Source organism: Thermobia domestica, chromosome 7 (assembly GCF_964235325.1).
Source record: "Thermobia domestica chromosome 7, izTheDome1.hap1.1, whole genome shotgun sequence".
Lineage (NCBI taxonomy): Eukaryota > Metazoa > Arthropoda > Insecta > Zygentoma > Lepismatidae > Thermobia > Thermobia domestica.
Window position 1 is genome coordinate 63,004,240 of NC_137460.1, and position 18,550 is coordinate 63,022,789.

An 18,550-nucleotide genomic window follows, 5' to 3' on the forward strand; every position below is an offset into this window, starting at 1 on the left:
TGCGACAGACTCTGAAAAAGTGGTTCGCAGAGGGCATAGAGAAGTTGCCACGGCAGTGGCGCAAGTGAGTAGTTCTTAATGGAGACTATGATGAGAAAGTGGATGTATCTGCCGAGGCATGTTCTTATAAGTGGAATAAATAAATAAATAAATAAAGTATAAATCAATATGGAACGCCCCTCGTAATTGCTGTTGTCCTTTGCTTCTATATTACAGCAACAGCTTTTGGTAGTTCTAATTACAAATTTCGCAATTACATAATTATATAAAGTGTTGCAAACTTTACCCATGTATATCATACTTCCGGAACGATTTTGGTATATTTTTTAAAAATAACCTGTAAATGGCATTATGGCCTTCAGGATTATTGACAAGCATCGGCATGATTAAATATAGTACGAAATAAAAGCTTTTGAAAAAAAGACAAAGCTTCTACCCTTTGTAAGCTTAATTCGATATAGCCTATATGTCATATCATGATTACAATATTAGATACTAAGGTACTTTGAATATGTGTTGCCCCATATGTTTTACTTGCGTTATTACTGTAGCACAAGGCTCCGAAATTAGAATGTTGGTGATATCGCAACATTCTTAGTTGGCAACACTGAATAATAAACGTGGTATTGTAAATTTTATTTTAATAACAGTAAATTTGAAATTTGTAGTAACCTGATGTAGTGGCATTATGTGATTCAGATGTTTTTGGATAATGCCGTAATTTTCTAAGATAATAATGCACCAATTTACGCTGCTGGGGCTGTTAAGACATGGTTTCATGAACACTGAGATTAACTATACCACCTCCGCTGGTCCGTCCAATCCCCAGACTTCAACACTATTGAACACCTGTGGTCAGTTCCGAGCAGACTCAAGAGCAGTATCTTCCTCCATTCTCGCTGAAGGGAACTGAGTACTAGACTGGATAACGAATGGCACAATATTAATGTTGAAACTATTTATGACTTATATGCCTCTGGTCCGTGACGAATCAGAGCTATTCCGCAGTTTACCGGTGGTCTCACGCGGTACTAACCGTACTAACAGTTTCATTTTCTTCATGCGTTTTCATTATTTTTGTAACTGTTTGTATATATTCTACTCAATACAAAGTGACGACGTGAAACAAGCTTAACTAACTAAAACATGTGGCTTGTCTATTCTTTCTTTCTTTACAAACAAAAGGTATTTTTTTTTCTTTTCTATTCTTTTGACTGTAGTGAGCAGGATCGAGACGAATAAAACATTTACGGAAATAATCTGAATCTGGACAATACTCGTATTTGTATAATCACAAAGCTGTATACTTGCGCCCTTCTTTGCTTATAGCTGATTGATTTACATAGTGAATTATTATTATTATTATTATTATTATTATTATTATTATTATTAATGAACTGGAATTTCATTTTACTTATTTCTTACTCAAATCTATTTAAATTAGGAATGGGCAAAGCCGGTTTTTATAAAAACGGAAAACCGGTTTATATAAAAACCGAACCCGAAAAACCGACATTTCGGTTTTCTCCAAAACCGGTTCGATTTTTCACCGAAACCGGTTTCGGTTTTCTTTAAAACCGGTTCGGTTTTCACCGAAACTGGTTTCGGTGAAAACTTATCGAAAACAAAACTATTTCTGTGGAAATGGATTCGGTTTCCGGAGAACAACGAAACACCATTCTGGTCAGAAATAGAACAAATTTTGAAAAAAAAAACGGAATCGGTTTTGAAGAAAACCGAAACCGGATCAGCTGAAAAACCGAACCGGTCTTGCAGAAAACCGATAACCGGTTGCGGTGAAAACCGAACCGATTTTTTGAACATTTTCAAAAACCGGTTTCGGTTTTTCTAAAAACCGAAAAACCGGTTTTTGTGCCCACCACTAATTTAAATATCTCAAGAGTTCACTCATGTATAAGCGGTTAGCGTACGTGCCTTTGGCACGGAAGACCCAGGTTCGATTCCTGACGGAAGCTCATATGGTTCGGATTCCACGTTAAGCTGTAGGTCCACGTCTCATTAATCTCGCTGCTGAGCGGGACGCTTAACTAAAAATCAATGTATATCTTAATTCACGAAAATTAAATTATAATATTTGTAATTTTTAACAGTCATATTTACTTTAAGTAACATTATATAAAACTCAAGTTAATTTGGAAAACTCAAAGTTTCTTTGTTCGTTGACTTAAGAGTTTAGTGTCCCGCTCAGCGCCGAGGCTAAAAGATACTTTTTGATCTACAGCTTAAAAAGTGGGATCCGAATTACATGAGCATCCACCGCGAATCGAACCCGGATATCTCGCGCCAAAAGCGCATGTGTTAACCATATATATATAGCCATAAAGAACGTTCTTGAAAAAGTAAGGGAAATTTAAAAAGATTTCAAGAAAAAAACAGTAAAATCAAATCACTAAAATTCCAGTTAATTTCAAAGGAAACCAAATCAACCATTTGACGTAAAAGCCCTTTGTGAGCCTAAGCCGCTCCAATGCCATCTGTTAGCGACCGGCTGAACTACGGATCCAGTCTAACGATGAACATGTGGTTAGTGCACTCCGTCACCCTGTCTCTAATAGGCGTATAGTGACCGTCGCGTCTTTTATTCACGTGTCTCCCCAGTTTGCCTCACGACACTGGGTGGACGATGAAAATTGGGAAGCAAAGGCCGGGAATCGAACTGGACGTGAGTCCAACGCTCTAACCACTGAACTATGGTGTCGTCCCTTTCAAAGAAAACACACACACACAAATATGCTCAATATAAATCAACGGGATTTTTTTCTTAAAAAAAGATGGCGTAAAATGAAACGAAATAAAGTGTCTAGTTTTACTCTCATGTTTATGGCCTTTAGGCTAAAACAGACGGATGGTAAATGAAAGTGAATAGCTATGAGAATAATTGATGGAATGAAAATGTGGGAGAAAACGATTGAACACCAAGAAATGTTATTCTCCACAAACATAGTTTGGGTTCGAACAAAGGGTCCCTCGCATCAGAAGTGAACTCTTTACCACTGAGTCACCGCGTCCCTCAAAACAAAGGAATTAGGGATTAGATTCCTGGGCAATCGGCATTTATTGCCATGTTAGCTCGTCACACAAATATGAGGGATGACGTCACGTCCATCTGCGATCACACTACCCGAGGAATTGGAGAGGAAGAAAGGATTGGGAAAGGAAGGAAGCAATCTGGGATTATTGTGTTAAGTGTCATCCCAGTATTTGCCTGGTGTGAATGAGGAAAAACCCCACTCACGATAGCTGTTACACTTTTTCGGGCGAGTGTCCCTATCGGGAATCGAATCCGAGACCGCTCGCACCAGAGGCGAGAATAGGTTAGCCCCTCAAAACAAAGACGATATAGATACCCAACATGGTTAAGTTGAAGTGAGACACTGAAAATTCTGTGCTTAAACGTGGCACGTGGTTTACTGCAGATTTGGCTATCCTTGATTTTAAAAAGAACAAAATTTGAAAAGATTACATTTGATATATGTAGTTTCCGTTCAACACCGTATATTGTATATAATCCTATTAAATAATAATAATAATAATAATAATAATAATAATAATAATAATAATAATAATAATAATAATAATAATAATAATAATAATAATAATACACGCCTAGTTTTCGGTTAGATTTGAACTCAATGACCTCACTTAACTTGACACCCTCTCTAGTTACAATCAACCTATCATATATGATATTAAAGAAGCAAGTAAAATATTCATATAATAATAAAATATCCTACCTGTTCTGATATAACATGAGTTCAAAAAATATGAAAGGCGTAAGATCAATAATTCTCTTGTGTTAATCACTGTACCTAACCTAACTGCGATGCAATGTGTTATTTGTTACAGGAAGTGAAATGAATCTTTGATAAAATGTTTATTTTACGATAATATCCTGTTAGTTGTGGCACCTTATCTTGGTTTTCTTTATATAAGATTGATACACAAGATTATTTTTATATAAAAAACAATATTATCATTACAATTCGTCCCACATACTGTTTTTTTTTTTTTTAAAGAATTATATTCGATTTGATACAAGATTCATCTTTGTTTGCACTCTCCTCCTTTTTTTTTCTTTCTTTTAAGTTGATATAGCTTAAGATTAGTAAAAGTGTAGGAGATTTCTTTGAATTTTAATGACATAACATTTTTCGTAACGAATTTCCTTTAATTGATAACAAAACGGTGATGCAAAACGTTCATAACCAGAGTTTAATTTGAATTTCATTCTGAGGATAAGACTGTCAGATTCTTGTTTTGAAATTAGTCATCTATTTTGTTTTTTGTAAATTTTGATCCAGGGAGAGTCGAATGGAAACTGCAAAAGTACCATTAAAAATGTTCTGTTTTCTAGGCGTTTGGAAATTTGCAGATAACAGTCCTTGATATCTTTTCGAGTTGGTAGTGCGAAGAAGTGTCGGTAGATGGGGTTGGAGCTGAGTAACAGCTGATTCAATATGACGGCATCACTATACAGTTGCACCACAGAGGAACAGCGTGGAGTTAGATTTTTTATTGCGTGAAGGCGTGAAACCGACTGATATTCATTGAAGAATGGAGACGAACTATGGGAACACCTGTCTGTCACAGCAGCAAGTCTGTGAGTGGTGTAAGAAATTCACAGAAGATACGACTTTGTTGTCTGATGCTCTCCGTCCGGGTCTGGTTCGTAGAGTTGCGACAGAGGGGCCCATAGCTCCAATAGATTAGCTTAGTCAGGAAAACCGACGTGTCGCTCTGGCTGAAATGGCTTTCTTCCTGAATATGAGCTTTGCTTCAGTACAACACATAGTGCATGACAAACTCCACCATAGAAAAGTGTCTGCCATATGGGCTCCTCAACAGCTGACACAGGAAATGAAATATCGTCGGGTTAACATATGTCACGAGCTGCTGGAGCATTATGAAGACGAGAGTGAGGATTTTCTAGTTGACACTGTCACCAGAGATGAAAGTTGGGTGCATCATTTTCAACTGCAGACGAAACGTGCAAGCAAACAAGGGCAAAATTCGTCTTCGCCTAAACTAAAAAAGTTTCGCAGCCAGCCCTCTGCAATTGAGAGTCATGTTGACTTTATGCTGGGATAGAATGGCCCTATTCCGGAACATTACATGCCCCCACACACCACGGTGACTAATGCAACCTACGTAGACCTTCTCAAGAACCATTTGAAACCAAAAATACGTACAAAGCGAAGTGGATTGATGCGTGCAGGTGTTTTGGTTCAACATGATAATGCCTGTCCTCATTCTGCTCGTGCAGCCATGAAAACCATCGACGACCTACCATTCAAGTCCTCCCACATCCGACATACTCGCCAGATTTGACACCATGAGCTTTCCACATCTTTGGTTCATTAAAGGAAAACCGTGGACGACAAATCTGATGATGTCCTATCGGTGGTGCACGAGTAGCTACAGCGTCATACTGAACTGGGAGGGGGCTATGTAGAAAAATAATGTATAAGCAAAATAGTGGGAAAATTACTTCCCGTTTTCATTTGATTTTCTCTTGTATCATATAGGTTAAAAGAAGAAAAAAAACATATATTGGGCTCCCACCGAAAATCCCGAAGGCAAACGTGTTACTAACCAATCAGCTATTCGGAAGTTCAACAACCCACGTAAATCGTCATAGCGGTCTGTCTCACAAAATATAATACTATCTTCTAAAAAAATATCTTGAAAAATTAACATTTTGTTAAACTCATGTACTATCTTGAAAAACTAACTTAACAACTTGTAGAACTAACATACTATCTTGTAGAAGTAACTTACAAGCTTGTAGAACTAACATATTGTCTTGTAGAACTAATATATCTTGTGAAACTAATATATCTTGTACAAACAAACAAATACGAAAGAAGAATTTCAAAAATAAACAATAAAAAATATCTTCCTACAAATATTAAATGCAAGTATTGAAAAAAAAATCAAGATCACAATCTTGGTCAACAACAGCTGTTTAGACGAAAAGCTTTGAAGATTTTAAAGATAACATTTACTTGATAAACTTTCGATTCCTATTCCTACAAAGGGGATTACAGTTTTATCCATTTTGCGTATTATTATTTTTAATTAAATATTTCATCATAGAAATATTTAACTTAATTTGGCAAAACGTTTGTAAAACTTCTAATTAGTTCAATATTTTGCGAAATTTCCTAGTAGCAAAATCAGTTTGCCCAAACGCTACATACCAACGTTGGCCTAACGTCAGATTTATCCATTTTGGCAACCGTTTAACAACCCAAAGAGCGGTTCCTCAACATTTAGCCAACGTTAACGTATTTCTTGGCTGGGAAAACAGTCAATTCTAGTATCGTTGCGTGAAGTCGGGAGAATAGTTGGTTGGTCAACCATACGTTTAACCAACGTTGGGCCAACGTAAGTCTTTCCGCTATAGGTTCACACCGACCATCACCCACCGTTTTGACCAAATCCCATTCAATCCCCAACGGTGGGCCAACAAACCGTGCTACTAGGGTTTTTATTAGCTGAACTGTTTAAAATTTTATTTGGATAAACGGTTTGCAAAGTTTTTAATTAACTAAATGTTTTGCGGAACTTTTGCTTACAATTCAACGTTTTGAGAAACTTTTTAATTACTTAGACGTTTTGAGAAATTCTTAATTAGTTAAACGTTTTGACAAAAATTGAATTAGCTACACATGAGGAAGCCTAAACAAAGGATATGTATCACTAGAGCACTTTTTGTCCATTGTCATTACAGACGAGTAATTGAAACTGAAGTCACAGATGTAATCCATCCAGAATAGGGTACCGTATTACAAAAGAAGATTATCGGCTGCTTGCTCGATCTCAAAACTCGGATACATTCTTCCACATTATAAAATCACCGTGGCTATCTAGGGTACCCTCCATCTGATTAACTATACATTACAGGGAATTCATAAACAGCATATTCCTCAATCGATATGTAGGACGCTCAAGTGACATTATGCCTTCATATTGGTTACAATTGTATCTGATACGAGATTTCTTATTCCCATCCGATTGATCTTTGATGATAAAAACTACAGTATAGAAAACAAGGACGAAGGACATAATGTGGTGGAACACGTCCCGCTGGGAATCCTTGGCTATTTATTCAGAGTTGATTTACATTTCAAAATGCCTAATAACAAATTACTGTATTATTCAGCTACGTAACACTCGAAGGAGTTACTACAAACTATCATAAGCTAGAATCGCAATAAAACTAACCATTAACTATTTCAGCAATTAAACCGGAAGTAGACTAATGTTTTTGTTAATAATTTACTACTTTTTACTATTACTGTTCTTACATGTTTCTCAATGATATTCTGTTACTTTTTGTTATTCCTGTCGTTACATGTTTACTGATGTTCGTTATTTTTCTATGTTACATATATTAGTATAAAATGGCCAACATGCTGTATCTGCAACTATAAGCCTTGAAATTATGTTTTTCTATCATTTTAAGATCTGTTATTAAATGTTTACTTATTCTCTATGCCCTCTAATTGGGAATTTTACGCAAAACTAAGAACAAAATAAAAGGTAATAAAATAATAATAATAATAATAATAATAATAATAATAATAATAATAATAATAATGCTTTTTTTTGTTTCATTAGTTTTAGCTTCAACGAAAGCATAACGGAAATTATGTAACTAATTGATTAAAGTAAACCCTTTCACTTTACACTAAAATTTTACTTTTTCTCTTCTTTTACTTTCTGTTTATCCAGTAGTAACAAAGTGTTAATTATAACATTATACTTGGCAACACTTTTTTTCTTTCTTAATTGTTTAATTTGCCAAGCTGTAGAAGGTATAGAAAATATTTTACTCGTATTTGTAGTGGTATAATGAGAGAGTTTTCGTTTATTCTAATTATAAAACGTCCGATAATCCTGAACTACCTAGGTAGTAACTGAGCAATGTCCAGGTCAGGTTTAGCCCAAGGTCATAGCCAACACAAAGACCCATAAAGGGCAAGTGAAATGTCAAGGCATAATACATTATGAAAGAATCATTCTCAAGCTGAAACAATTCTCAGTTGTAAAAACTTCAGAGCATGTATTTGCCTTTATCTTCCTAAGACAGAGAATCAAATTACGTAAAGAGTAAATTGCAGAATCAGGAGGGGTCTTTACATATGCCCGTGGGTTTTCTCGGGATTCTATTCTATTCTACTAAGTACTCTTGGAACAATAAATTCACATCTAGAAAAAAGTTATGGTTATTTATTACTATTTTTGCTCTAAGAGGATCAAAATTGAAACCGGAAGTTGCTGTAGATTTCAATCACTTCTGGTTCTAATACAGTCATGATAATCGAAAAAGGGTATATTCATGAGATGTTGAATCCATATCAAGGGTATATTCATAAGATGCTGAATTCATATTAAGGGTGTACTCATAAGATGTTGAATCTAAATCAAGGGTATATTCGTGAGATGTTGAATCCATATCAACGATATATTCATTAGATGTTGAATCAATATCAAGGGTATATTCATGAGATGTTAAATTCATATCAAGGATATATTCATGAAATACTGAATCCATATTAAGGGCATATTCATGAGATGTTCAATTCATATCAAAGGTTTACTCATGAGATGTTGAATCCAAATCAAGGGTATATTCGTAAGAAGTTAATCCATATCAAGGGTATATTCATAAGATGTTGAATCCATATCAAGAGTACATTCATGCGATTGTGAATCTATTTTAAGGGTATATTCGTGAGATGTTGAATCTATATCAAGGGTATATTCATTAGATGTTGAATCCATATCAAGGATATATTCCTGAGATATTGAATCCATATCAAAAAGACATTTCCCGCTATCTTTTACCGTTTTTAGCTCTATTGCGATTTCTACTCCTTCCGGTTGAAATGGAAGAATATGGACAGAGATAGAACCTGTTCTTGGAAAATTGAATACATATCAGAAAAAAAATTTTCTCTGGTGTTTTTTTTTTTTTTTTTTTTTTTGTTGTTGTGACAGACGGACATAACCGTTCTATATATATAAAACACTTTCAATACCTAAGAAAAGCAAAGCTTGGAAGTGTAATCAACTCGCTCGATCTGAGATATTGTATGTAAGGAAAAGTTATATATATATATATATATATATATATATATATATATATATATATATATATATATATATATATATATATATATATATATATATATATATATATATATATATATATATATATATGTCAATCTTCTGCCTTTGCCAAAACAAAAAACTGACAGGTTTTTTTGTTTTCTACCATTTATTTCATTCCACCGTTATCACCATCACCGTCTCCCTTAACCTCGGTGCATAATCGTGGGACGTTAAAAAATCTTAACCCAAAGAAAGGTATCGAAAGAACAGACCTTATTTTCCTTTTCAAGAATTCAGAGGTTTGACCAAACCAATCATTTTTATTTTTTTTTTGTTATTTTTATTTATTTATTTTTATGGTGCTAGATACATTTACCATCTTTATTTTTTATCACACTGATTTATATGAGGCATTATTTTTCTTTTCTTCCTTTAAATCAGTGGTTTCCAACCTTGTTCACTGGCTCCCCTTTATAACCCCGGACCAAATTTTGGTCTCGTTCTGTTACAGATATATTTTAGATGTTTAACAAATAGTATTGTTTTCATCTCCTAAAATAGCTACTTGCGTAAAGAAAAAGAATTTCAACAATTATTTGTTTATTTCCAAAGGTGTTTTACACTCAGAAAGGCCATGAATGTATATCTTTTAAGGGAGACTTCGATTAATTTAACATTTATAAATATATATATTTACTATAGAATTTCTTTCCGTTAAACTATTAATATATATATATATAAATTATTATTGTAATTTCGTACAATGTAATTAAGTTATCTTTCTGTAATTGTAATTATTTTATATTTATGATGTTATAATTTAATATCTGTTGAAAAAGAGAAGATATATCGAATTAAGTGACAACGACAAAATGTATTTAGGGAAATGGCGTTAAATTGAAACAGTTTATTGATGGATAAATCTAAGGATTCTGTTCATTTCTGTAAATAGCTAATGTTATGAAAAGTTTAAAGTGTGTATTGTGAAATGAATAAGACGGAAAATATGTCTGAGTAATAAGTTTCGGGTCCCTCGAAACCCTCAACTGCTCCATCTCACCATATAATGTGCTAAATGATCATTTGATACTTAACTATCTATATATGCGTTCGTCAGTAAATGAAACCAATGCAATTAATTTAATAAATGTGGTCTAGTTGTGATATGTTAATGCTGTAGTTTATTTTATTGGTAGAGGCTTGAAGTAGTGTACCGTATAAGTGTCTAGTTTTTGATATGTACGAGATGGCTGAGATGAATATAGAGTCGCCGAGAGATTTTACATATGAATTCCACCTATAAAGAGGATTTCGAGTTCGAGCCAATATTATGCCGAACTGAATTAAATGGAAGTTGGTGTTAGAATCCCAAATAATCAATCACAATATTGACCTAATCTGAAGGATCGCCACTGTATATACAGATAGTTTAATAGTTGAATGTACGCTTCTTCGTAAGTTTACCCCTACATAGTTTACGTAATTTATAATCTATTTGCTTAAGAAACACTGTATAGTATAATATATATTAAACCGCCATAACCGCATTCAGGAACTTCAATTCGGAGCGAACTTGGAAATGCGATATCCGTAAACTATTTATTATGAATCTTTGAATCCGTATTCTCTGATTTGTTTATAAGTAAATATAAAGCAAGCACAGAGAAGGACGTTGTCATAAAATGGCGACCAAAATCCAGGATTTTCGCTAGATTGCGTTCTCGACCCATTAGTAATATTTTGATGGAAATTAACCGAGGTGGATTTGGTGGTAATCTATGATAGTTGAGTCTTTTGGAATAATTCAAGCATAATGGTGAGAGAGAAGTTATTGGAGAACTTGCTTTATGAAAGAACTAGCAGCGTTCACCCCGCTTCGCTGCGGTCACCCCGGAACGCAATAAACTTTGTTACTTAGATAATTTTTACTTTTTCGCTTTCAAGTGATATGATAAAAACCATAGAAGATTGCACTAATGTTAACATTATATCGCCTGTCATTTATGTTAACCCGCCCCGCTTCGCTGCGGTCACCCCAACCCGCCCCGCTTCGCTGCGGTCATCCCGGAACGCAATAAACTTTGTTACTTAGATAATTTTTACTTTTTCGCTTTCAAGTGATTTATAGCGCCTGTCAGTTATGTTAACCCGCCGAGTCACAGGGTCATGCGGGTTGCATATAAATACGTTTATTTTTATACCTATGATGAACTAATAACAAAGGATTTGTACGTATGGACACCTGAATGGTCAATTATCTCAAGACACTGGTAATTGAAAATTAAAGTGATATGATAAAAAACATCTAGGGTCCACATCCTAACAACCCCCCAAAAATGAAAGAAATCGGTTCAGCCGTATTAGCGTGATGAGCGGACAAAGGATTTTGTGCGTTCTCTTTTATATATATAGATTACTAAGTCAAGCCAGGAGAGTATGAATTGAACCAGGAGAGTATGAACAGCTTGCGAAACAGGAAGGTCAGTGGAATTGTGAAAACTGTAATTTGGAAGTAATACACTTTGGAGAGTCAGTGTTACACGTACAGAGTGATGATGATGAAAGTTCCGGAATGCAAACAATAGTTCCTGGAAGTATTCAAGTAACGCCCGAATTAAAGTTACTAGCCGAATGGTTAAATAAACGTCTAGATAACGAATTTTCCGAATTGGCGGATATGAAGAACATTATGGTGGATATCCGAAAAGACCAGGGAGAAACATCTTTCATAGTATTGTATACTTTTTTTTTTTTTTTTTTTTTAAGACGTAGTATAGGGTTGCCAGACTTTGCAAGCGAAAAACCAGGACACCAATCTCAAGCTATATGTAAGATCACAGTTCCTATTCATTTGGTCAGAATCGCTTAACTACCTGTCTTTTCCATACTACTCACTACTCACTACTCATAATTTTTCAGTTCATTCTATATACAGTTAACACAAATGAAGCAGCACAAAGGATGTATAAAGAATGTGAAAAGGTAACTTAAGGAGTGCTTTGCCTGGTGTTCCTTTATACATTCTCCCATCTATGATTGAAGAGATATTTTTTTTTCTTTGTTGCGTCATCATTTGAGTCAGAAATACTACCTTCCGTTTTTAGGTGAGACATACTAGTTCTTGCAGGTTGAATTTTTTTCAATCTAAAGAACAAAAACCGAGACCAACAGGAGCCCCGAAAGACTTTTTCGGGACAGTTAATTCTTTCATTGAAAACCGGGACTGTCCCGGAAAACCGGACAACACTACCTTAGTATATAAATCATGTCTTCCGTGCTTGTAAACCAGGTCACAAGTTTAGCTAGGATCAAAGAAAGAAAAAAAAAAGGAAGAAATTTTTGTTTTAACAAAAGCGCTCTATTATTAAAATATGTGTTGAGTTCCATGATCAGAGACTTTTCTCCTACAAAGCGAGAAAGTGTAATCATGTCCATTTAACCGTAAACACTAAACATAACAATTATTGTCTCAAATACCACAGATTACTGGTTATTACTATTATTATTTTTGTGAAGATTGAGACACATTTCGTTGTCGTGTTATGCTGTTCTGTAGTTAGACACAAAAGAGGCAGAGATAAATAAGTGACAAAGAGACGCTAACAATAGAAGACGGAAGAGCTTATCTTCTCTGTAACAATGGAAAAAACTGTCACACATATACTAGTATGCATATATATATGTATATATACGCACTAATAATCTGTTTGGTTCCAATTTCCTATACTTTCACCATGACATAAAATGAAGGGGGAATTATTCGTTTTGTCGTAAGAAATACAGATTACACACTTAGTGCCTTCTTTGCCTTTCTATCTTTCATTTCACTTTCATCGTTTCGGCTTCTTTTGTTCTCTTTGAAGTGAAGACGTTGCTCTTTTCCGCTCTTCTTTTTAGAGATGGAGTATTATTATAATTATCATGTCATGATCGAACCCAATACAACTTGATATTTTTTCTTTACTTCTTTTCCCCGAAACAAAAAGACTTCCTCGAGATATCCTGGATGTTTTTTTTTTTAAAAATCTTGTAGTTTGCGTTTCAGAAGCATTCATGTATCGATTTTCAGATAATGCATCAAATTAAAATCAATATTTTCTAATATATATATACATAGGGGCTGTTCATTTAATTGCCGGACTTATGCTGTATAAAATCATACGGATCATTTACTGCCTGCTTCTGCTTTCCCTTTCAAAGTACATCGATTACAACGTTGCCGCTATTCTCACCGGAAACAATCATCGAACGCCTGTTGCTAAATGAGCCGGAGTTTCGTCATGTTACTCTGGATTTCTTGGATGGTGTCCAAAATTATTTTTCCCTTTTAAGGTGGATTTCAGTGAAGAGAACAGGAAAATGTGACATGGAGCTAAATCCAGTTAGTATTGAAATGACGTACTACGAAAATTATGTTTTTTTTTTTTTTTTGGCAAAATGTCGGACACGATTCCTGAAGTGTGATACGGAGCCTTTTACGTCGTTTCCCCGCCTTTTACGTGATTGGTAAACTTCCTAGAACACAAACTTGGGGAAGTTACTTACAGTGGCAAGTTCTTGTGTGAAGTCACACTGAGCTTATATTGTCTTAAACTAAGCGCAAGACTTACCTAATATACGAGGGCAATTGAAAAAAATCCACTGTTTGGGTATCAATGATATATATACTCGCAGATACAGGACTTTTATTATACACATTAGAAAAGTACAACATTACATTACTTTTTAACATATTCACCATTCAAATTGAGGCACTTGTCTAACGTTTCACAAGGTTTGAAATTCCTTCTGCAAAACAATCTCTCGCTTAGAAATGAAGCTATCCGCTAACAGTGTTGTCAAGCCCATTGTCATTGTCGAAGCGATGCGACGCAAGCTATTGTTTCATGTGCCTGAAGAATGCAGCCGAATTTATTACCTGCACGAGTTCATATCTAACTACAGATGGGCGTTCACTTCTTGCCGCATCGTGCACGTCAGTTCGTCCATTTTTAAATATGCGACACCATTCATGTACGTCACCTTCACTCATCACGCTTGGTCCGTAAACACCACACAGTTCGCGATGAATCGCAGCTGCAGAAAGTTTTTTTTCGCACTCAGAAGACATATTACCGCGCGCACTTCACACTTGGCGATTTTTTCTATTACAGTCTTCATTCTCAATTGTTATAGCGGACGAGTGAACTGTAACACAACCTTCTCCTTCCACTGTTCACTGTCTACTGAACTACTGCACACAACGCCACAGGACTGACGTCGATCTTCCCGCAAATGCAGTTATTTTTTCGAATTGCCCTCGTACAAATTCATGTATATGTGGAGTAGGATATTAGGTAAGTTTTCTCTCCTTTCCTTAAGGGAATAGAAGATTAACCTTTAACGAGATGTGACTTCCCTCAAGACCCGCCTCTGTTGCTTATAACTATTTTGAGTTTCCAATGAAGACACTGATATAAGGGTTTATTTGAAGTAAGTGCAGTCACTTTATAATTAAATAAAATATTCATATCACACACATATTTACAATTTTCTTAAAAAATGAAATATTGTTCACTCACTTTGATTTAGAAGACTACGCATATTCTGAAAATCGTACGTTGGAAATTCTAGTATTTTGGCTCTAAACAAATATTTCAATTCAGTAAAGATGATTTATATGTGTTTGATTTCAATCCAACTATAGGTAAGAGTGCAGGGAATTTCTGAGAGATGGGTAGCCAGTTTAAAAAAAAAATCGATTTTGGAGAAAACGAAATGCTTTCTAGAAATTAGTTTCCGTTATATATATTTGACGTTTTTGAAGAAAAGATCTGGCTTATAAGAGTATGTAAGTTAGGTTTTGTTTTTAAGAGACCTAATCACTGCGAAATTAAAATACCGCTAATTTAATTATGTGATATCTTCAAATGGATAAAAGATAATCGAAATGTTGAACAAGAGCGTCCTAGATAATATTATTTTGCATGAGGTACCGTTATCACGAGTCACCTAGTAGTTTTTCGTTTGCAGCCATTTAGAAACGCAAAAATAAATGACGATTTTCAAAATAGCTGGAAATCCAAAGCAGATAAGTGAGTCGTGATAACGTTATCTCATGTAATAATATTGTCTAGGGTGCTCTTGTTCCAGATTTCGATTATCTTTTATCTATTTGAAGATATCACATAATTACTGTAAAATTAGCGGTATTTTAATATCGCCGTTATGGGACCTCTTAAGAGGCCATTGTGCAAGCTGCAAACATATTACAGAAGAAAATAAACGAAATGATAAGCTAATGATAAAAATGAAATTCTAAGTTTACCTGTCTCGTGGCACGCTGGGACTCGGTGATGATCGAACACTTTCCGAAGCTGCTTTAGGAGATCCTTCCCCGGGAGCCATAGTTGCACTATCAGGAGACGATGTACTTGTATCAGCTACGCTTTCTCCTGAAACACAAGGCATACACTAAAGACAAAATGAATCATTTGCAGAGGTAAAGTAATAACACAAAGTTACAAACTAAATTTAGAGTACAGCGCGTGGGTACAAAGTCTGGAATAGATGAAATGACATGTTTCCTAGACGCTATGTTTCAAGAGAAGATTTAGTGCAATAGACGCCACGTTCACCCGATCTCAACCCTACATACTTTCTGATAGGAGCAGTTTTAAGATGTAAAAGTGTATGCTGGGGTCGGATCAACTTCAAGAAAAAATGTTTCTGGAATCTCGCATGTTAAGGATTGGTTAGATGGAATTTATTATTCATTTTCAGCACCAAGACTATATGAGACATGGACGTACGGTTTAACCGTTTGAATATCACTATGTACGCCCTGTACGTAGTCGAGCCTGCATTCGTCCCTACAACTACGTACGGCCCATACGTAGCTGGCTCCAGCGGCTGAAGAGGAAATATTCTTGCATGGTAATGGCCACGAAAACTTACGAATGATTCTGGTCGGAGAGGGCCGAAGTCTATGTGTTGATGTGACATCATTAGAGCACGTGACCTTTGCAAGCAATGACCAAAGCACAATCGTTAGGGTACCTTTTGTGTATTTTACATTACAAAAGCAACAGAATATGAAGAAAGAGGAGGGTTATAGTTCGTCAGATTATGTTTCAATGAGTTCAACACTCCAACTACTAGACTACAGGAGAAACAAATGTTAATTGCAATAATTTTAAAACAATTATGTTATTAGTAACAAATGTGGTTGATAATCTGTTTGCACTATTTGTTGCCTAATGCTCACCGCTTAGCATGGTCGTGAGGTTCTGCACTCTATGTATAGGGCTGGGATTCAAGGGATTAAGATGGAATACGAACTATCGTAATTCATTTAAATTTCAAGTATATCTCTCACCGTGTACCTAACGGGTGCGCGCTAGCAAATGGACCAGCAAGGAGGTCTCACATGTTAAGGAGGATAAAAATAAAACGAAAACACATACGTTGTATGAAGATAACGTAGCAGTTCTTTCACCAGTTTCACATTTTTCGAAGCACCTTGTACATTACTGTAGAACAATTTATAATATATTAGCTGAATCATTTATCTTGGTACGCCCTCGTAACTTTTAACCTAGTAGATAGAAAACGCTAAAAATATCGTACCATCTCGTAACTTTTAACATACTCCGGAATATCACGAGGTTAACAGTGTTGCCCAACATAAAGTTATATTTTCAAAATGGCATTATGCCAGGTAATTACATATTTCAAATCTACATGTTAAACGAAAATGTGCAATATTACACTTGTTATTCAGCGTTGCAAACTAAGGACGCTATAATATCACAAACATAGAGAAACAACCAAACTACGAAGACTTCTACAAAGGTAATATCAGATCCAATTGTATATTAATGTTTTTTTTTTTCAATACATATAAAAGTCATAACCATTTACACAGCAAATTGATATCTCAAGCTCTTCCAGAGACATGAAAAACATTGGTTATGATTGCTACACTGCTTATTTGTGGAAACATTTTTTTTTTAAAAAAAGTGGATGCTTATTGAAAATCATCAATTGCTTGGATGTGATACTTTTCTAAGCATTTTTCGAAGTAAAACTTTTTTAAAAAAATTAAATTTTCGATCTCTTGTAACTTGGTTCCTCTTAATTGAAAATACATCATGTTATGATCGTAGTATTTAACACAAAGGTACTTTGAATGTACATCGCTCCGCTCGCCTCACTTGCGTTATTACTGCTCTAGAGGCCTCCAAAATTTGTACGTTTATGATACAATAGCGTCTGTAGTTTGAAACACTGGATAATAAATATAATACGTTATTTTCTTTTAAAATGTAGTAGATTTGAAATTTGTAATAATCTGACGTAAAGCCCCTTGTAAAATATATTGGCAATACTATTAGTCTTGTGGTATTGCAGAGTATGTCAAATGGTGTTCTCCTGTCGATTTTCTTGTGGCACAAAATTTCAGAACGTTACAAAGGCATATCCACCCTATATAGATATAACTGCTTTATAGCAAATTGTATGTTCAGTAAATTAAAATTATTACAATTAAATTTATCAAAATTACAATGAAACTGAAGTTGCATATTAGACATGTCATCTTAATATAATAATTTATTCCAATCGCAGTAATTTATCTCAGTATCTAAGGAGTGATGTTATCTCACTTCACGGTAACACAATACGGCATTGGGAGATCCTGACCCATCCAGTCTACAGCCCTGATCTGCCATCCAGTCTACAGCCAGTCCCCATGCAGTTTCCATAAATGATTGGGAAGTTGAAGGGTTACGGACCAGGAAATACATTGTCCCTAACTCACACAAACTCAAGCATTCTTCAACGGCATCCGTCGCCTAGTATCAGGGTAGGAAAGTATGTTGCTAACGACGAATATGAGATTTTTATGTCGATCGTTTGAGCTTTATTAGAGTGACTGTTATAAAAGAAAATACATTGAATTCTGTAACTTTTATTATTATTGAAAGAGGAAAAAACTGTCGATACATGATGTAGATTTGGTATATACTATCGTTTCGTAATTACGCCTTGGATCATAGGATTATATCACTGTTTACTAAAACTTTCACAAAGCTAAGAACAATTCCGGATATTACATTTTTCATTATACGTATACTTAAAGATTAAAAAAAAAAAGCTTGCAGAATACAGGCATAAAATAAATTACAGGTTACGGAGATTAGATATGGGTTCTTACTTTCTGTATAGATATCTTATTAGCAAGTTTAGTGATACAGATATTTTACAGCAGATAGAAAAAAGAAAAAAGAAAGAAGACTTGTTGTTTACCTTTTCTGTGTCAAATTACATACAAGTGTTCGTTACTTGCTACGGCCTTGTCTAACATTAAAGATACCAGAGCTTATATTACGAAGGTGGGAAACATCTAATTTGAGATTTATCTACGGTT

The 18,550-nt window shown here is 34.9% G+C and overlaps 1 protein-coding gene across 7 annotated transcripts in view; it reads right to left on the reverse strand.

The window, feature by feature from the left end:
• Hr4 (nuclear hormone receptor 4) overlaps window positions 1–18,550 on the reverse strand; it is a 519,395-nt gene that overhangs the window by 49,059 nt on the left and 451,786 nt on the right. For 4 of the 7 annotated variants that reach the window (XM_081764795.1, XM_081764788.1, XM_081764790.1 and 1 more), the window contains exon 3: window positions 15,449–15,575. In XM_081764795.1, the coding sequence (XP_081620921.1) occupies window positions 15,449–15,575 (127 nt within the window). The remainder of the gene's footprint in view (window positions 1–15,448; window positions 15,576–18,550) is intronic. The other 3 variants (XM_081764792.1, XM_081764793.1, XM_081764794.1) reach the window with 1 other exon arrangement.